The sequence below is a fragment of the Carassius carassius genome, chromosome 8 (assembly GCF_963082965.1).
Source record: "Carassius carassius chromosome 8, fCarCar2.1, whole genome shotgun sequence".
NCBI classification, from domain to species: Eukaryota; Metazoa; Chordata; class Actinopteri; order Cypriniformes; family Cyprinidae; genus Carassius; species Carassius carassius.
Window position 1 is genome coordinate 766,012 of NC_081762.1, and position 22,942 is coordinate 788,953.

Here is a 22,942-nt window from a genome sequence, read left to right on the forward strand (position 1 = left end):
AAACAATTAATGATTAAAACTACAATAAATCCCACTGAAAGCATGCAAAAAATCTAATTTGTCCTGATAATAAAAGCAAACTCACATTGGAGTCAATATCAGAGTCTGATGAAATAGTGCTGCTGACACTTTTCTCATTATTTTGTCTTTTTGTGCTCTATGTTATTCTCGATATTTATACATTTAAATTTTTCATTTATGAATTAAGGCTAAAAGTTAGGCACCAAAGAAGGTCAGGTTGTGGCCGAAGTGTTAGCTTTTCATCGAGAAACATGGTTTACTTTAGGATTTTAGATTGATATTTACCGATTGTAATCGTTCATTTGATTATTTGACAGTTATGACATCTTTTGGCAGGTTTCACTGACAAACACAAACTACTTTCAATGCATTTCTAACATCCATTTATAGAGTATGATGAGTTTATACTGTAATCCAAGTGAGATAAGTGAGAGAACACGCTTTCTCTAAACAGTTATTGTTTGAAATGAGAAAAAAACCCACTGAAAGCATAAAAATTACAATTGGTCCTTATAATAAATGCACATTCACATTGGAGTTTGATGAAATTAAGGTGCTGATGAAAACTGTTACTTCTATAGGTTTTCTCTGTTTAATCTTTTTTGCACGTTTTATTGTCATTATTTATTAATTTACTTTTTAAATCTATGCATTTAGGCAACAAGTTTTCAAGAAGGACTGATGCACTTGCGACCAAAACATCTACCATTCCTCAGTAAAGTTATGTTTTTATCTCACAATTTATTTATTTTTTTGTCTTTTTTCACCCTCATTGTGTGCAGGCCTTTTTAGCAACTTAAATCTGATTTATTGTGGTTTATAAACCTAGAATATTTTTTAAAAGATTTTTTTTCTGTGTGATTTTGTTCATATTTTTGCACATAAATTCATATATGTTTATCTAAATATAATTATGCATCTAAAAATATTAGTGCTGTCAATCAATTTTAAAAAGATTACTAATTAATCGCACATTTTCTTCTGAAATTAATCACGATTAATCCCACCCCAATATTAAAGTTTTTAAATATACTTTTATATTGCAATAATTTCACTTTCAATCTTCAAATTAATGTATAAATAAAGAAAAATATTACTTAAAAGTTATCAAACACAAAATTCTAAAATAAAAAAAGATAATTCCTTAAAGCTACAAAAGTCATTGATTTGCTCTTTTGTTCTTTAATAAACAGTCATCACAGAAGCTGGTTATGAGGTTATTTTGGCTTCTTTAAGAGCTGCTGCTGCAGAATGTGAAGCGGATCTGACACGCATCGTAGTTTCTCATAACTCTTTACCTTTTCTAAACACACCTCAGCTCTGCAGCACATATAACATATTTGAGAAAACCCCACATAAAACATCCATGAAATCACCCTGTAGCAGATCTATACAGGTGGAGCTGGGGAAGGTGGAGGGTTACTGAAGCGCAGTGCAACTTCTACAGCGAGCACTAGCCGAGTATTTCAACGTTTGAGTAGCAAGCTCGTTGGCAGCTGATACAATAAGAACCAATCTTCTGTGTTACGTGAATAATGATATCATTATATCATTTTAAGTTAGAACCTATAGGCCTGCGCCATCTAGAGAACATCACACAGATCTCTGTGTGTGTGTATATATATATATATATATATATATGCAGCTTCAGTTGCAAATCAAAAGATGGCAAATCAACATGTCATTGTTTCTCTCAACTCAGTTGTGAATCTGTGCTTCGGTTCATGAAACCGAAAAATGTTTGCAATCAGTATGCAAAAAGTGAACTGCTACTGACACATCATTTGCATTCTTCTCAGCTCCTGAAATGCCTCTGGTTTAGACTAAACAGCTGAAACGGTATGAACAGCTTTAGTATTTGCATGAACGGCATTAGTATTTGGCTTTTAAACTTCTCTGTATTTGCCATGACATTGAAGAGGTCTGATTGCCAACAGAAATACTCATACTTATCATCTCTTTAAGCTTCTGAACCCATCAGATGCTGCAAACTAGAACCCCAGTCTTTGTTCCACAGGTCACAAAATGGATTGAAGTCAATGAGAGCTAATCTCGGCCATCTGACTCGCTCAGGCCTCGAGGGAAGATGCCAGCGCTCCGGAGGACGGATAATATGAGTTATTGTTTGAACCAGTGACGGCGTGGCAAGCTTATCTCTGTTCTGCTAATCCCGTCAAAGCAAGAGAATTATGATAGGTCAGTAGTTGCCAAAACAATAGTCTTACGTCTGGCTTTCCTACAATTATTTACAGCGAGTCTTATCTCTTGTTTTGGATAAGCGTTTGCAGTGCTTGCTACTCCAGCTCTCCTCTCCCAACAACACTTCAATGTTTTCAAAAGAAAAATACGACAACTCAGTTAATAAATGTGTGCTTTGTCTTTGGAGTGTTAAACAAAATACTTAATTTGATGTTTAAAGTGCATTAAGTTTAAAACAAATGTTTCCGACAGACATACTGTAGCCGAAATAACCGCACAGATAGTCAACATTTGTCTGTATTGCACTGCAAAACCAGAAACATACTGCAATTTCTAACAATTCTTGTTTTAGTTAGAATAGCTTTATACGTAAGTGCAGAGAGTGCAAAACAACCAAATGCATGAAATTAAAAGGGACCATACAACTTGACAATGGTGAAACGTATGCAACAAGAAAATAAAAAGAGATATAAAAACCTACTGTCAACTATCTAACCATTTCACCCACTTAGTTGATATGAAAGAGAAAAACGACTGTAGAAGAAGACGGTTGACATGAATGTCTGGTATAGCGCCTCTTGTGGCAGAATGAATGCAATGACACGTGAAATTGAATTGTGTAGCTGTTTCCGTTCACAAACTCAATAAGAGTGTTTGAGAAGATTATATTTCAAATGATTTGGTTGTGAAATTCAACAACAGTCCTCAGTTTAATCAACCCATAATGCGACTTTATCTCTCAAATCATGATGACTTACGGGAACTATGGCAAACACATCAGGCCAAATTATATAAATATAAGAAAAATACAGCTAACCCTTAACCTTTTTCTCAACAGTATTATACTGAAATAATTCATATATAATTTTAAAAAGACCAAAATCAGGGTTTTACTTGCATTTGTTTAATAACTGACCAAATTAATTTCCTATTTCCATTGTGTACTTAAAAATATGTATACTTGTTCCGTAATGCAGAGAGAGAGTATGTGTGCATGGTTGCCAGGTTGGGTAAATTAACTAAACCAGCGATTAGAAAAAGTATTGATTTAAGAGAAAAGCTCTGATCTGGCTTGAACTCTTGTAGAGGTTTGTTGAAAATGCAAGATAACAAAAATGCCAAATCAAAATTACATGTTTCAGCCATTCTGGGTATGATAAAAATCCATTAAGAACCTTTAACTGAATAAATAAAGGTCGTCTAGAGTTCTGTTGAATGCTGTAGGTCGTGTACGGTTTCTTCTGTGTGATTCTGACCAAGGCTTTTCACAGAATCAAGTTGCCACAGCCTTTCAGACCTTGATCTAAACCCTGATGAGCAGTTCGGCTGAAAACCACCAGCGTTCGCAGCAGACGACCTCAATGATGGCGTACAAGGAGACCACGGGTTCAACACGACCACATCTGTTGTTCTGAGGCCTGACAAAAAAGAGCTACTGCTGTTTGATCACTATATCAGCTCCACACCTACATAGTGAAGATGTGCATTGAACATTTCTATGCAACAGACAGAAATGCAAAACTATTGTTTCAAACAGGTTTACAAACACCTACAGTGTCACCTGTGCCTTGTCTGTCATTGGTCAAAGGAACATAACTCAGAGGTTAATTTTTGGGTTGCTCAAACAGGTGAATGTTTTGAAGATCCATATTAATCATGTTTTGCTTCATATTTTGATTGGATTATAGTACGACTAAAGCAATGACATCATGAGTATTAAAACAACAAATAAACCAGTGAAGTGCCCAATAGCGAGCCGAGAGCCATGCCAACCTGTCAGTCAACACAAACACCATGGCAGCACAGCCAATGAGAACGCCTGCTGTGTAAATGTGTTCAAATCAGCCTGAGGAGCTCATGCTGAACTCTTAAACTCTCATAGGCTCCGGTTACAGATTCATTCTAAACCTGCTCAAATGACCACAGGAATAAAGATCTCATTGTGACGTGAGCTGTGTTAGTTATCACTCACAGCACTGTAAACTTGAGTTTGCAGAAAAGGTTTCACCTTCACCATTGTTTCGTCTTCTTTGGACTAAAAGGTGTTTCAAAACAAAAACATCATGCTGGATGAATGTAGGTTAATAAAAGGTTGAATTTAAGTTGTTTCGCAGTTTTCAGTAAGTTGTTGTAATGCGTTACCTTAAATATTAAATAAATATTTAGTCATTTTTCAGGTTGTGTCAATGCACTATAACATTTTTTTGAAACAATTTTCACACAGAAATGGCTGGGAAATTTCTCAAATAATTTGAAGCAAAAAGGAAACACCATGTCACACATTCTCATTGGCTCTGTTTGACAGAAACCTGGCTAAAACCTGAAAATTACATTATTGAAATGAGTCTACCCCTCAAGATTACTGTTATAAACATGAGCCACATCAAAAAGGTAAAGGGGGAGGTGTTGCTTCAATTTATAACAACGGTTTCAAGATTTCTCAGAGGGCAGGCTTCAAGTATAACTTGTTTGAAGTAATGGTGCTTCATATAACATTATGCAGAGAAACAATGTTAATGATTAATCCCCTGTGATGTTTGTACTGGCTACTGTATACAGGCCACCAGGGCACCATACAGACTTTATTAAAGAGTTTGCTGAATTTATATCCGAGTTATTGCTGGCTGCAGATAAAGTTTTAATTGTTGGTGATTTTAATATCCTTGTTGATAATGAAAAAGATGCATTGGGATCAGCATTTATAGACATACAACATGTCTCAGGACCTAGTCATTGTTGAAATCATACTTTATATTTAATACTGTCACATGGAATTGATGTTGATGGTTTTAAAACTATGCAGCCAAGCGCTTATATCTCAGATCATTTAATTTTGTGCAAACTTCATATAGCTAAAAAAAAGTGGAAATGAGTTTACCAACTAATAAACTTGACTGCTTCAATTCCACTTTAAATGGATATTTGTGTTGTTTATTATTTATTTATACTATTTATAATTTTTGTCAGTTGAGTTTGTGGTAAAACCTTCTGCAGTGTTTACATGTTTATTAATGCATATAATTTATTCAAATAGATGCTTAATTTAATAACTTACAAGTTTATTTCAAAATGCACCTACATTTTTAGCATTTTGTGTTTTTCAGTTGAATAAAAGATTATTTTCCCCTATATATTTCATCATTGAGTATTTCTTTAAAAGAAAAGTCTAAAAATCTTGTCTCGTTCTTGTGAACCCAGTCTCGTGTCTCGTCTCGTCTCGTCTGGTTAAAGTTGCAATCAGTGTTATTTTATTTATACACTATTATATTACTTAACATTTTTGATTAGCTTTTAATTTAAAAAATCTGAGTTTTCATTTTATTTTTATTTAAATTTCTACTTCTTGTTATCCTTGGGAGATATCATCAGGAAACACAGTGTTAGCTTTCACTGTTATGCTGATGATACTCAGCTCTATATTTCTTTCCAGCCCAGCGAAACATACCAATTTGAAAAACTAACGGAATGCATAGTCGATATAAAAAACTGGAAGACGAGTAATTTCTTGGTGCTAAATTCTGAAAATAAGGGATGTTAATTATAGGACCAAAAAACTCTGAAAGTCAAGAAATTTGCCAAGTATGGTAACCCATACTCAGAATTGGTGCACTGCATTTAACCCATCCAAGTGCACATACACAGCACTGAGAAGTGAACACACACCCAGAGCAGTGGGCAGCTACAGATCCAGAACCCGGGGAGCAACTTGGGGTTCAGTGCCTTGCTCAAGGGCACTTCAGGCCATGGGTATTGAGGGTGGAAGAGATCACTGTTCATTCACCCCCCTACAACTCCTGCCAGCACCGAGACTCAAACCTGCGACCTTCGGGTTACAAGTCCAACTCTTTAACCATTAAGCCACAGCTGCACACTAATACGCTTCTAATATCCAAATCCGTTAAATGATTTTTAGACTGCATTAATTAGGTAAACCAAACCCGGGAACACTTCCCATAACACCCGATGTACTTGCTACATCATTAGAAGAATGGCATCTACGCTAATATTAGTCTGTTTCTCTCTTGTTCCGAGGTCACCGTGGCCACCAGATCCAGTCTGTATCCAGATCAGAGGGTCACTGCAGTCACCCGGATCCAGTACGTATCCAGACCAGATGCTGGATCAGCACCTAGAAAGGACCTCTACATCCCTGAAAGACAGCGGAGACCAGGACAACTAGAGCCCCAGATACAGATCCCCTGTAAAGACCTTGTCTCAGAGGAGCACCAGGACAAGACCACAGGAAACAGATGATTCTTCTGCACAATCTGACTTTGCTGCAGCCTGGAATTGAACTACTGGTTTCGTCTGGTCAGAGGAGAACTGGCCCCCCAACTGAGCCTGGTTTCTCCCAAGGTTTTTTTCTCCATTTTGTCACCGATGGAGTTTCGGTTCCTTGCCGCTGTCGCCTCTGGCCTGCTCAGTTGGGGCCACTTCATCTACAGCGATATCTTTGACCTGATTTCAAATGATTGCACAGATACTATTTAATATATATATTCTTATTTTCAGTTGAATTTTAAAGTTCAAGGCAATCCTCCGGTGTAATGGCATGTTTTTGTAAAAGTGCAACACATGCATGATGTTTCCAAAGTCAATGAGTAATCATGTGAAATAATCCTGATCTCAGTATTGACCACAATAATTGTGATTATGATTTCTGCCATAATGGAGCAGCTCTAGTTTATTTTGCGTATTCATGGAGCGGCTCAAACCTGATCTGTGGGAGAGAAGTGGCTCATATCGCAGTAATCACACACACACACACATACACACACACACGGCTGCCTGCCGTTGTGTTGCGCCACAGCTGTCAGGACCTGCAGGAGGTGGAGACGAACGGCTCCATAATCTTGTTTATGGCCATCAGGGCTTGGCTGCAGTCGCTCGGGCGATTGTTTGAGGAGCTCTGGACAACTGCCAAGCGAGAGGAGGGAGAGACGGGGGAGGACAGGAAAGAAAACAAAAAGTTTCATTTGTTAACTATCTGGGAAACAGGCTTGACTGTCTAAAGCAATAGATTACTAGCTAAATTAAATATTTGAAACGACAGATTCTGAAACTTACTGATGCATTTAACACATTTCTGCTGATGTTAACTAACACACACTCTCCTGTTCTCCACCCTTTAGTTATTTATGTTCTATTTTAAGTGTAGAAGTAGTGTAGAATACACGGTGTAGAAACCATTTTCACCCAGAAACTGATACATTTCACAAATAATTACAAAGAAACAGCAGTTAAATATAAAATGTTAATGTACAAAGACTGAAATCTGTTTATTTACATCTACAACTTTACAACTTTAAACAATATATATATATATATATATATATATATATATATATATATATATATATATATATATATATATATATATATATATATATATATATATATATATATATATATATATATATATATATATATATATATATATATATATATATATATATATTTCTCTTTCTCTCTCTCTCTCTTTCCCTCTCTCTCACACACACACACACACACACACACACACACACACACACACTCGCTATGGCCTGAGGGCACGTCTGCTTCATCTGTCCAATCCTGAGACACGCGCCAGCAGAACTGACTCTAATTACAGCTGCAGAGATTGGTTTGACTGCAGCTCCTGCCAGCACTGAGGAACCCAACATCTGATCGGCTCTGAGAGCAGCGTGGTGAAATCTGTATGGAAGCCCGTGTCTGCCACGGGATAAAAAAAATTAAATAGGTAACTGCGACTTTTAATCTCACAATTTTGACTTTTTAATTTTGCAATTGCGAGTTCATACATATCTCAAAATTCTGAGAAAATAAGTAACAACTGTAAAACATAAACTCAGAATCGCAGGATATTAACTCGCACTTTTGAGGAAAAAGTCAGAATTGTGAGATATATATTTTCTCTCACAATTCCAAGTTTACATCTCGCAATACTGAATTTCTCGCAATTCAGATATTTTGTTTCCACCACAGAATAAAAAACAAAAATGTAATTGCACCTTTTAATCAGATTTTTTCTTGCATTTGCGAATTTAGATTTCCCAGTTCTTACTTTTTTTTCAGAATTCTGAGTTTCCATCTTGCAATTTTGAGTTGTTTGTTTCCACAATGGAATAATAATAATAATAAGAAAGTTCATTGTGACTTTTTATCTCACATTTGAGACTTTTTTCTTGCAGTTGTGAGTTTATTATTTTACAATTCTGACTTTTTTTCTTATCTGATTTTTTGAAGTTGTATTATTAATCAAAAAATGTAAATGCGGCTTTTTATCTCACAAAAAAAAAAAAAAACGTAAACTTTGAGACGCAAACTCAAAATTCTAAAAAAATACTCAGTTGCGAGTTGTAAACTTGGAGTTGCACGAAAAAAGTCTGAATTCTGCATTTGTATCTTGTGAGTTCATATGTCACAGTTCTGAGTTTATATCTCACAATTATCTCAGAATTGCAAAAAAAAGTCAGAATTGTGAGATATAAACTCAGAAATGCAAGAAAAAAGTCAAAAATTGCTCTTTTCCGTCGTAAAAAGCAGCTTCCATAAAAAAAAAGCCATCTATAAAGGCACTGAAACATGAGAGTCCCGGAGAGGAGGTCAGTGGGTTCATAATGGCTCTGTATGTGTGTGTGTGTGTGTGTGTGTGTCACAGCTGTGAGAGGGAGTGACTTGCAGAACTCAGCAAACACTCACTGACTCCTTCTGACCGCCGCATGTGCTCCATATGTGAGTTGTCCACTGCCTCACACATGAATGACCTGATACTACTAAATGTTGTGTTATGAAATGAGTTATGAGCTATTTGAAACCCCATAATCATCAGCGTTAAACATGCACATGGATTCATAGAGAAGAGTCAGAAAAATATAAAAAATAAAGTATTGTTCATTGAATCTTGTGTCTGTTTCATTGTTTTTCTCTGGCTCTGTGTATGTGTGTGTGTGTGTGTGTGTGAGTGTTGCCACAAGACAGATGTGCTCATGAAGTCTGACATAGTGAATGTTTTACCAAAACATTGAAATTAAAATTTACATTAAAGTGAAAATAGTTTATTTAAAAATCACTTTTTTTTTGTCATTATCAACACTCAAATAAAAACTAAGTTTTATATAAATTGCACATACGGCAGTTTTAAATGAATTTTATTAATTTTAAATTAAATAATTACGTTTCTACTCCAATTCGTTGTTAAAAAATAAACATTGAGAAACTGTGGATGTAATAAAAACTTGTTTATATGACAGATTTACTCAATCATGCATTAAACAATGAACAGGTTAAGTAAAAATATAATATGTTATAAAGTGAATATATATTAATCAAAATGCTCCTTTGTAGAGTTATTTTTTATAGTTTACTGTTGCATTAAGGACGTTTATTCCTGAGGTAAAATCCCACTGCTGCGTCACATCGTTGATCTCAAGTTGTTTTAATTCAATTCAATTCAATTCAAGTTTATTTGTATAGCGCTTTTTACAATACAAATCGTTACAAAGCAACTTTACAGAAAATTATGTTTCTACAATATTTAGTAGTAGCTAGTAGTTTGTGCACGTTTGACAGGATTTTAGAAAAATAAAAATAATAATAATAATACAAGACGTAGTCAGCTAGATGATGAACTATCAATATTATTAATTAATAGTAATTATATGATGCAGTCACACATGTAGCAATAATTGTTAGTTCTGTTGTTGATTCAAGGTTAGGATCATCTGGGGTCCTCTGAGGGTCAGCATCATCTCTTCTCAGGTGTTCTGGATCCAGACTGGAGCTTGTGTAAATCCTAGTTACAAAAAATCCTAGGCAAAACATAGAAACAAAATAGAGACATCATTAGCATAGCTGCTGATCCAACAAAGTAAAATTAGTTTAACCCAAGCTAAAGAATAAAAATGCAGATGCAACTACACTCACAATTTAAGAGATACATTATTCGAATGCTTGGCGAAAGAGATGCGTTTTTAATCTAGATTTAAACAGAGAGAGTGTGTCTGAACCCCGAACATTATCAGGAAGGCTATTCCAGAGTTTGGGAGCCAAATGTGAAAAAGCTCTACCTCCTTTAGTGGACTTTGCTATCCTAGGAACTACCAAAAGTCCAGCGTTTTGTGACCTTAGGGTGCGTGATGGGTTGTAGCGTGGTAGAAGGCTAGTTAGGTACGCAGGAGCTAAACCATTTAGGGCCTTATAGGTAAGTAATGATAATTTGTAACTGATACGGAACTTAATAGGTAGCCAGTGCAGAGACTGTAAAATTGGGGTAATATGATCATATTTTCTTGACCTGGTAAGGACTCTAGCTGCTGCATTTTGGACGACCTGTAGCCTGTTTATTGACGAAGCAGGACAACCACCTAGAAGTGCATTACAATAGTCCAGTCTAGAGGTCATGAATGCATGAACTAGCTTTTCTGCATCAGAAACAGATAACATGTTTCGTAGCTTGGCAATGTTTCTAAGATGGAAGAATGCGGTTTTTGTAACATTGGAAATATGATTTTCAAAAGACAAATTGCTGTCCAATATAACACCCAGATTTCTGACTGTAGAGGAAGTAACAGTACATCCGTCTAGCTGCAGATTGTAATCTACAAGATTCTGTGTGGTGTTTTTTGGTCCAATAATTAATATCTCTGTCTTATCCGAATTTAATTGGAGAAAATTATTTGTCATCCAATCTTTTACATTTTTAACACACTCTGTTAGCTTAGATAATTGGGAAGTTTCATCTGGTCTCGTTGAAATATATAGCTGAGTATCATCAGCATAACAGTGGAAGCCAATTCCGTATTTTCTAATAATATTACCAAGGGGCAACATGTATATTGAAAATAGAAGGGGACCTAGGACGGATCCTTGTGGCACTCCATATTTTACTGATGATAAATGAGATGACACCCCATTTAAGTAAACAAAATGGTAGAGATCGGACAGGTAGGATCTAAACCATTTTAGAGCCTGCCCTTGAATACCTGTATAGTTTTGTAATCGATCTATGAGTATGTCATGATCTATGGTGTCGAACGCAGCACTAAGATCAAGTAAGACTAGAAATGAGATGCAGCCTTGATCTGACGCAAGAAGCAGGTCATTTGTAATTTTAACAAGTGCAGTTTCTGTGCTATGGTGGGGCCTAAAACCTGACTGAAATTCTTCATACAGATCATTTTTATGCAGGAAGGTGCTCAATTGAGCAGACACAACTTTTTCTAAAATTTTAGACATAAATGGAAGATTTGAAATAGGCCTATAATTTGCCAGTACACTAGGATCTAGTTTTGGTTTCTTAATAAGAGGCTTGATAACCGCCAGCTTGAATGGTTTTGAGACGTGACCTAAAGATAACGACGAGTTAATGATATTGAGAAGCTTTTATTGTTTTTATAAGTTTTATTGACGTGACATAATCCATTTCAGTAAGCTGCTCTGTTTATTTCAACATCTTCTGATGTTCATTCATGTTTATTTGCTGCTATAACTAGTAATAAAGGATTGATTCACGTCTTTCACCACACTTTAAAGAGCGAGGAAACCACATTTACTCTTTGTTTTTCATTATAAAACTGACAAAACTTTAAAGTAGATACTTTGTGTCATAACAAAAATACAAAGTACAAAGCTTTTTGGGATTATTGAGAGGCAGGCAAACTCAAAATAATTTTTTAATGAACTTTACGCAAACACCACAGACTAAAGATCTAATTTCAAGAGCGATTAAATACGGTATGTAAATATACATTTATTATTACTTTAATTATTATAAAATGTCATATTTGAAGAGATTAGTTGTGTTAATAGATTTTATTGTAGTTAAAGTTATTAGTGTATTTTTTCTTATTTAATTGCAATTATGGTAGTTGCATTGTAACTGTCTTGTGTGTTTATTATTAATTTATCTAATATAAAATGTCATATTTGAAAGACAGAAAATTGTGTGCTGCAAAGTTTTTCTTATTTAACATTTAAATTTCTCACTAAAAAGTCAATACATATAAAGTGGTTACAATTTTTAAATTATGTCATTTATTGTTTATCATGCACTGTTTTAACCCATAGACATTTGTTGTGAGAGCATTCCTGTCAACATTGTTTTATTTCTTATTGTCAATGTTCTGTGGAAGCCTATTTCTGCCAAATAAGCAAAAATGCTTTAAAAAATCACAAGTATGACATATTAAGTCATAATTATGAGACAAAATAAAAATAAATACATAAAACAGCTATGACATAAAAGGTCATAATTTTGAGAAAAAAGTCAAAAATATGAGATAAAGTCACAATTATGAGACAGTTTAGCAACTCATATTTATGAGATATAAAGTCATAATTTTGAGACAAAAAAATTGAGACAAATTATGAAATACTAATTCATAATCATGAGAAAAAGTAAAAGTTATGAGATATAAACTCATAATTATGAGATAAAACTGAAAAAATGATGAGAAAAGTTTTTTGTTCTTTTTGATAAAAAGTCATAATCATGAGCTAAAAAAAATATATAACATTAGTCATAATTCTGAAATAAATTGAAATTATGACATACTCCCCCGGTTTAACAGAAAAGGCTTAAGCCTAGTCCCAGACTAAAATGCATATCTGAGCTGTTTCAAACTAAAAGAAACTTGAAAAGATATCAGTGCCATCGTTTTGTCTCAAGATGCACACCAGTAATGTGTTTTTTTTCTTTTTTCTTTTTCTAAGGAATTTTTATAAAATATACTTAAATGTCCTAATTAAACTATGGCCCAAACCTGCCTTAGTCTAAGCCCTGATTGTGAAAGTAGACCACTAAGTCATAATTTAGAGATAAGTCACAATTATGAGATAAAAAGTTAAAAATATGACATACTAAGTCATAATTCTGAGATAAAAAGTCAAAGCTATGACATAAGTCAGTTTTGAAATAAAACTGATTGCAATTAAAAGGTAAAATGCGATATTCATAATTATGATTTAACAAAGCATAATTGGGCTTCCATAAAATTCAGCTCAATTCGATCCAGTTCAAATCAGTCAAAAACATAACACTTTACATTTCTTATACTGAAACAGACCACTTCACCAGAAATGAGTCGAATCACATTAGCAGTCAAAGACTCATCAGATACTCACGGAGACCATCTTTAGGGTTCAGACACAACAATCAGGCATGAGCATGTGATGAAAAGTTACATGAGATGTGATCAAACACTTTGTGCAACAGTCAAGTCACAAACTACTGTTTGAGCTTCTGACTAAATGAGTGCATGTTTTAAAGACAGTAATTAAGCAATTGCCTCCCAGTGTGTGTGTGTGTGATTGTGTTGGCTGTTATAGCTGTGAGTATGTTTTGTGGTTTGTCATAGAACAGAAAATTATGACAGAGACAGTAAAGGGTTAATGGTAGAGGAGAGCTTGTGTTTTGATTGGCTCCTCAGACGTAAACAAGATCGCTCTTCTCGGTGACCCCGCACCTGACCTCAGAGATAGACTCTGGAGCGAATGGCTGTCTCTTTCTGCGAGCGAATGGCTGGAGAACACAGGGGCCATTGTTTGTGAGGCAGAGCTGCCAAGACTCCATCCTCACCGAAAAGTGCTGAGCCAAGCAGAGCCGCTGCCGGAGGCGTGCCATCCCATAACTCCCTCCGTCAGGCCGTCTCTTTCCTGAAACAAACGCACTCCAGACAACTTCATATGCTGCTCCTGAAACTTGCATAGCTACAAAATGCATGTCTAATCTCAACCATGCAAAGCCTGACATATGAAAAGAAGTCAGATAAATCTAATATTCTTAAATAAAATAGCTGATTGAAATTAAAAAAAAGTAAAAAAAAAAGCTTCTTTTTTTGTAGAATATAATATTTGATGCATCATACTTTGATGGCTCATACAGTCCTAACTTTGACATTAAAAAGTCAAAATTATGAAACGGAGAGTCAAACTTATAACATAAAAGGTCATAATTATGAGACAAAGTCTTAATTAAGACAGTCGTGATTTTAAGATAAAATGTATGATTATGAGATAATAATTAGTATGTCATAATTTTGAGATAAATCTCTAATTATAAGATCAAAGTCAAAATTATGACATTAAATTACAATTTTGAGATAAAACGTTATAATTGTGATATAAAAGTAAAAATAATGACTGCCAAATTTATGGCAAGTCAATTATGAGATAAAGTCATAATTATGACAATAAAAATGTTGAGATACGAAGTCATAATTATGTGATAGAAAGTCAAACTTATAACAATAAAAGTCATAATTATGAGGTCATATAGATAAAAGGACAAAATTATGACATACCAAGTCATAATTATGAGATAAGAGTTGAAATGATGACATACTAAGTCATAAATTTAAGATATAAATGTATAAATTATTTAATGCATTTAGCAGACGCGACTTACAGTGCATTCAGGCTAACAATTTTTACCCATCATGTGTTCCCGGGGAATCGAACCCAAAACCTTGCGCTTGATAACGCAATGCTCTACCAATTGAGCTACAAGAACACTATAATTATACGATAAAAAATTCAAAACTATTACATAATATATTGGTCATTTAAAGTTCTAAGAAACGTACATATAAAATATGATACACAAGGCTTTAAATTTAAAACCATTTTCTTAAATACTCAAGAAATTATTAGATTTTTTCTGATGATGCACTGAACTTTAACACTTAGTGTTATTGGTGTTTTAATTGGACAGAAACGTTACAAATATCTCCCTCCCACAGCTGTGCGTCAAATAAAGCAACAATATGCAGAAGAACCTTCCTGTTTGCTGTATAACTGGGCACAAGGCTCCAAACAGTCTGTAATGTGCCAGTGGCTCGGGTCACGTGATGTGGATGACAGGCGGTCATTAGTGTGAGCAGCAGCACGGCTGAATTAATGACCTCGCTCTGGGAGAGGCAAACAGTGGGCAGGAGCGCTGCCAAATGCCTGGCTGGTTTCACTCTCCAGCAGCCAGAATACTGAAGAATTCATTACGCTACCACACGACATGACGCCAATGAACAGACTCAGGCTGCTGGACACAAACTACTACGTACTCATTACTCAGACTAGTTTAACAGCAGTTAAGCACAGACACAAGTACACTGAGAAAAATTGGTATAGAAACTCAAAAAAATTTAAATAAACTTTTTTTTTTTTAAATACAAAGAAACAGCAAATAACACATTAAATTAAACATAAAATTTTGAAGTAGAAAAACTGATACAGTATTTTATTGTAAAACATACTTTAATAATCTTAGTTTTTTTACAGTGTGCCTTTCCATGAAATGTCCTGCCAAATTGAACACAGTCTTGTAACTGTTGACTAAAACTATATATTTTTTTTTTCAGTGATTCAAATAAATAAATAGAAATAAAATACTATAATTTTATAATTTTTTTTAAACAATGAAAATGAAAAATATTGCCTCGGAAACTAACTGAAATAAGTTGAAGTAATAAAATTACAAAAATAAAATAAAACCTTATAAAAAGGGGCAAATGTGCATAACAAAACTGCTAAAATTTAAATGAAAATGAAAAACAAAACAAAAGATACTTCTAAATATTAATACATACTATAGTAGCATATAAAATAATACTGAAATAAGTCACCTGACAGTTTAGAATATTACAATAGTTTATTAATTTAAAATTACAAGAAGTAGAAGAATATAAAATAGTATTTTCTTGTTAAACATACTCCGATAATCTTTACAGTGTATTTTTTTTACAGTAAAATTACTAAATAAAATAAAAATATAAAAATAAAAGCTTAAAATATGAATAAATACTATAATGTAAACGTAATGTAAATAGTACTAATTTAAAAGAACTAAAATAACACTGATCTATTTTGTTAATTTAAAATCTAAAGAAATCTGCTGTTGTTTACCATTAAAAAGATAACTATTTATCTAAAACAAAAACACATTACCATTTTACGTAATAAATTTACATTCAACACAAATTCTAAAAAGATCAAATAAAATCTATATACAGAAGTAGTATGTAGCGTTAGTATTGAAGTTAGTAGAGTTACTAGATTTAGTTAGTTGTGCTCCTTAACACCGATCAACACAATAACGAAAATAACGAATTGTCTTTAATATAGTTTTATTGAAAAAAAAGTGTACCAATAAAACCACCCAAAAAATTCAGAAAAGTATTTCGTAGAGCAAAGCTCTTATGTACAGCATATTGCACTATATAACAAAACCTAAAACTTCCATACTGTATTAAAAACATCAGAGAAACCAAACCAATGTGAGGAAGTGCACAGTACAGTCCCAAAGACACAGTCAATGTTTACACACATGCTACATCATCGCTGGGTCTCATTTCTCGGTGTACAGGGAGTGTGTGTGAACGTCAAGACCTCAGATAGACAAGCAATGTCTTTCCCAATTGGAAATGTCTTTCCCAGCTGGAGGATATACTGCATATGAAGGCCTGGATGGAAAAATGTTGAAGTCAAATCTGCAGAATGGATTTTAACATGGTCAAATATATTTAAACGAAGAATTAGAATCATTTTGGACTGACAAGGAATGTTCCAAGTCGTTTTGAAGATTAAAAAGCCCTTGATCACAGTTTGAAATCATTCAGTGGGGAACACAAAAACATCTGCCTTCAAAATTTCAGTCAGAAAATCCATTTTAGAAACCCAAACCAATGAGCCCCAACAATTACAGCCAATATCAAGAAAACAATGAAGGACTGAAGCATATTTAAAGACACCGTTGGTTTCATCATGGGTTAATACTGGGCAGCACGGTGTGCATGTTACCCTTTGAGTCAAAAACACATTGTCAGATGCCAAAAAAACCATATAGAGATTCAAAAACATATTCCTGATATCTCAAGAACTTCAGAAGAGAGACATGTTAGAGAGACAATAACACTGGGATACAAGAACCCTAGATATTCAATCAAACACAAAGTACTTTCCAGTGCATGTAAAACAGAAAACAGAATCAGAGATAAAGCACTCTACAACATCCTGCATCCACTGCGTTTGCCTTCAAAGCCTCCTGCATTTTAATTTCATGCAATCATTCTGAATCAGATCTTTAAGATATTGCAGAATTCATCATTAGTTTCACACACACACACACACACACACACACACACACACACACACACACACACACAAAATAAGATTGAGTTCATCAGGAACACATTCAGGTCATATTTCTATGGAACTTTGTTTTCGTCACAGGATAAAAAAATAAATAAATAAAAATGTCTAGTCGTTCTGAGAAGTCAGAATTGCAAGATTTAGTTTACATCTATTTTTTTTCCCTGCGACGGAATAAAATAAGATAACGGTGACATTTTATCTCACAATTAGGACTTTTTTCTCTGAATTCTTTGTTTACATCGTATTTTTACTTTATATCTCGTAATTCTGAGATGTAATTCTTCAAATCTCTCTGAACTCAGAATTGCGCATAAAAGTCAGAACTGCAAGACATAAACTCAGAATTGCGTGAAAAAGTCAGAATATAAAGATACAAAGTCAAAATTGCGTAGAAAAAGAAGTCGGATGTGTGAGATTAAAACTCAGATTTGTGCAGAAAATTTCAGAGTTGTGTGAAAAATGTTAGAATTGCGAGATAGAAATCAATTGCACAAAAAAGTCAGAATTGAAAAATATTAACTCAGATTTGCGCAGAAAGGTCAAAATTGCACAAAAAAGTCAGAATAAGAAATATAAACTTTGAATTGTGTGGAAAAAGTCAGAATTAAGAGATATAAAGTCATAATTGCTTGAAAAACGTCCACATTGCGAAATATAAACTATAGAAAAGTCAAAATTGCACAAATAAGTCAGAATCACAACATAAATTTGGAATTATGCAAAAAAGTCAGAATTGTGACATATAATGTCAGAACTGCGTGAAAAATGTCTGAATTACATTATAAACTCAGATTTGTGCAGAAAAGTCATAATTGCGTGAAAAAAGAAAAAAGTTAAAAAATTTCTAGATATAAACCAACTGCAAAAAAAAAAGTTAGAATAATGAGATGTATCTCAGAATTGCATAAAAAATGTAACACTGGTTGATATAAACTCACAATTTGAGTTAATAAAAATGTTGACATAAAAACTTTTTTTTATCCCGTGGCGGAATTCAGCTTCTACATTTTTCACCCCCAAAACAATTACAAACAAACCCAAAAGTAAAATGTTTCACAACATTAATGAGAATTTGGAGGTGTTTAACTGTCATGAAAATCGTAAAATTAATAATGCAAAAAAAAAAAAAAAAAAAACTTTTCTAATGGATTTTGGAGTGAAATACAACCTGGAAATGTTTTCACAAAAAAATCAGCTGATGACACACGAAGTCTTTCCTGATACTCAGTTCATCTGATGGCACTTTGTTGATTTGAAAGACACCAAAACAAACAAAACAACAGATTAAAATCACAGAGCATCTTAAACCTGCTGCAGCAACACAACGAACACCAGAAATGTACAACAAAACGTCAGTATCCAGGCACAGAAAGAAGAGAATTGCACAATAAAATGTATACAGTAGCAATAGAAAAACAAAAAAAAGAGAAACAAAATAAATAAGAGAAAATAAATTAAAAACATCATGAAGGAAAGTGGAGGAGTGCACATGTGAGATCGGCTGGATGAGGCAGGAGAACCTGCGGCGCTGGCTCAGCGTTCACAATCTGCAGGAAACACACGTTCAGCTCACGCAACATTCGACAATCATGCAGCCGCGGCCTCCGCCTCAGCCAGAACTACTGAGAGCATCAACCTGAACCTGAACCGTACTCATGAACCAGCCCAGTACATTTACAACACAGCCACAATTCACCTCAAAATCAGACGTTTGAAGCTTTCAACACAAACTGATATTTTTTTAAGATTGGTTTATTTTTGATTACTTTGCATTGTGACAACGGCATCATTTCCATGACAATTAAGAATGTTTTCTCTTTAATTTGATACTATATATATATATATATATATATATATAAATAATGAAAATCTAGATTTTTAAATATAAATTAAGTAATCAATGTCAAATTACTACCCATCTAAAAAAACAAAAAAACAAAAAAAAACAGATTTGATAGAAATAAACTCATATTTTGTACTTTTTTCCTCAGAATTCTGAGGATACATCTTGCAATTGTTTTTTTTCCCCACCACAGAATAATGAATAAAAAAAAATAATTGCATCTCACAATTCAAATAATGTCTTGAATTACTCCCCATTGAACTCAGAATTATAAACTTACGATTCTAAGAAGACAAGTCGGAATTGTGAGATAATTCCAAATTGACTCTAAACTGTATTTAAATAATACAAAGAATTTAGATTTTCAAAAAATAAAATAAAATAATCAATGCATTACATTAATCCCCAATCTAAAATAGGGACCAAGTAACACAAGAAAAATAAAAATAGAAAAACAATTAAAAATATTAAAAGCAGAAATAAAAAGGTGGTAGAAAATTTTAATGAACTTTACAAATTTAGTATAAATCTAAATTAAAAGGTCCTAAAAATCTGTTTAAATGCAAAAAGCATGTTATTCCTTTAGATTTTTAGGTGAAATATGAGCTGGATTTTAAATCAACATTTGACACGGTTCTAATAAATGATGAATGACGACTTTTATCGACATTCAAAGAGTAAAACGATGTGGTTTCATTAAAAAAAGTCCTTCATATGATCATTCTGCCTTCATCTCAGATTTGAAATGAATTAAATGCATGATTCCAGAGGTGGCGGAAACATCAATCTGATCCAAAATCTTACCAAAAAATATGCCTCACTCCTTCAAGATGAACAAAAAACAAAATAACAAATCAGAGGAACAGCATTGAATGAATCAGTTTCTTCAAATATAATAATTACAGTTTTCAGGAAGTTCTTCCTTATGTCTTGAACAAAGTAGTGGTTAAATAATAATAATAAAAAAACTAAAGGAAGAAAGAAATGTACACCAGCGTAACTTTAGAGATCAGGTATAAAAGTACAAATAAAACTGAAAAATCAAAAGCGCCGAGAGTCCTGAGAGGAGAAAACTTCACAGATTTACACAGTATTGCTTCAACAGTTTCAGATGATGACTTCTGAGAAGAGATTTGTGCTGCTGAGCCTGATATGTTTGCTGTATGTGAATGTAAACAGTCAAGGTTGATCTGTTCGTGTTATAGGCACAGAGACGTTATGATATCTCCAAACTGGTTTGTATCTATTGGCCGTTTTAAATTTAGTGGATTTAAAGGGACAGGTCATCCAAAATGGACAATTCTGTCATCATTTACTCATGTCATACCATGTGTCTTTCTTCTGTTGAACACAAAAGAAGATAATCTAAAGAATGTTGGTAACCAAACTGTTGACGGTAGCATTGACTTCCATTGTATTTTTTTATTCCTCACTATGGAAGTCAATGGGTTCCATCATGGAACAACTTGGTGCAAGTGAGTAAATCATGAAATGTTTTTTCTTTATCCTGTTAAATGCAAAATAAGTTATTTTGAAGAATTTTGGTAAGCAAACTGTTGATGGTAGCCATTGACTTCCATTGCCTATTTTCCATACTGAAGATGGAACAATTACCATTGTATTTTTTCATTCCATACTATCGAAGTCAATGGGTTCCATCATGAAACAACTTGGTGCAAGTAAGCAAATCATGAAATATTTTTTTTACTTATTCTGTAAAACACAAAATAAATTCTTTAGAAATATTGTTGGTAACCAAACAGTTGACGGTAGCCATGGACTTCCATTGTATTTTTTTTAAATTCCATACTATGGAAGCTAATGGGTTCCATCATGGAACAACTTGGTGCAAGTGAGTAAATCATGAAAAAAAAAATTCTTTATTCTGTTAAACGCAAAATAAGTTATTTTGAAGAATTTTGGTAACCAAACTGTTGACGGTAGCCATTGACTTCCATTGCATATTTTCCATACTGAAGAAGTCAGTGGGTTCCATCATGGAACAACTTATGGGTGTATAAATAATGATTTCGAAGAATGCTTAAAACCCAACAGTTGTTGGTCCCCATTGACTTACATTGAATGGAACAAAATTACTTTGGAAGTCAATGGGGACCAGCAACTCATTCAGGTTTGGAACAAATTAAGGGTGAGTTAATGATGATTTTTTTCTACTGTTGAGCATTAAATAAAATATTTTGAGCAATTTTGTTAACCAAACAATTTTTGGTCCCCATTGACTTCCATTATCATGGACCAACTTGAGTAAATGATGACAGAATTACCATTTTTGGGGGAACTGTCCTGTACCTGAGTGAGACTTGAAGTCAACATCGTTGCAACATTTATTCTCATGTTTTCCAAAATTTGGTGAATAATATAACAAAATAATAACCGGATAACAGTTTTCCTCCACAAAATCATACGTAGACAATAAGAAACATCACTATTTAACAAAATCAGAGCAAACGACACAGCCAATCCAGTAATATTTCTGTTGATATGAAATCAAATAAAAAGATAACTCAATAACAGCAGTACACCAACTCATCATTGACTTCATCAAAGATGTCTAGATCCTCCTCGCCTGTTCATCCAACAACCATTTAAACCAAAAAAAATAAGAAGAACGATAAAATAATGCAACAATTATGGAATAAAAAAGTTAAAACATCAAGAAAAAACTGGAGGTGCAAAAAGCTTTGTTCTCAGAAAAACGGCCTCTTTGGAGATTTGTCAAGTTGCTGGACGTCTCGGAAGCTTTCTGAAGGAGAAATCCCGTCGTTATCATCCGTAGATGGGTGGCGTGGGACAGTAAGGCGTTCCCAAGACTCGTGGAGGTCAGTCGTATATATACACGTATGGAAGTGCAAAGAAAATTCAACAGCATCCTGTACAAAATACCTCGACATGTTTATGAAAATATTCCTCAAGAACATCATGGCATCTTCATGGAAAACAGACGTTAGAGCAGTCCCCGTCCTGCGGAGACGTCTTCGTTTCAGTCTCAGATTTTCCTCTCAAAATCCGTGTTAGATTGCAGACAGTGCTGTTAAACGTCCCACTCCGTGAAGAGGACTGGGACACGGATGGCAGGTTGTGTTTGAGAGGTGTTTCACCTGCCGAAAACCATCGTGTGGACCGCCATCGCCACACGCCTCCACAGCGGCTCCTGGATCCTTTGGTTTCTGTGATGCTGCAAAACAGAAACACACAACAGCATCGCAGTGATGAGACTAACAGGGTTAAATGAGATTTAGGGGGGTACATTTATTTATTTGGCATTAAAATAATGTCATATTGCATCTAATGGTCCTAAAGAATATAATACAATTTCTTATTTTCTTGAGCCAGTGATTGATCCAGTATTTCAAATATTTTAAAAATTATGCACAAAATGGCCAAAATATATTGCTAATATTTAATTTAAAATATATTATAATATCATGAGGCATCATATATTTATATATTTTATATTTTTATATTTATATTGTAAAATATATTTCAAATTATACACACAAAAAAATCCTAATATGAATTAAAAAAATTTAAATATTATATTGTCATGTGGCAAAAAAAAGGCCAAAATATACTGCTAATATGGATTTTAAAACGCATTACATTATTGAGTGGCAAAAAAAAAGTATATATATATTCCAAATTATATATTAAACCCCAAAATATATTTTTATGAATATGGATATTAAATATGGAATATTATCATTAGGCAGA

General features: G+C 33.8%; 1 protein-coding gene across 2 annotated transcripts in view; it reads right to left on the minus strand.

Annotated features, from left to right (window-relative positions):
- Positions 1-21,086: 21,086 nt before the first annotated feature.
- LOC132144586 (bcl-2-modifying factor-like) overlaps positions 21,087-22,942 on the minus strand; it is a 15,288-nt gene continuing 13,432 nt past the window's right edge. For both annotated transcript variants that reach the window (XM_059555150.1, XM_059555149.1), the window contains exon 4: positions 21,087-22,406. In XM_059555150.1, the coding sequence (XP_059411133.1) occupies positions 22,326-22,406 (81 nt within the window). In that variant the 3' untranslated portion in view covers positions 21,087-22,325. The remainder of the gene's footprint in view (positions 22,407-22,942) is intronic.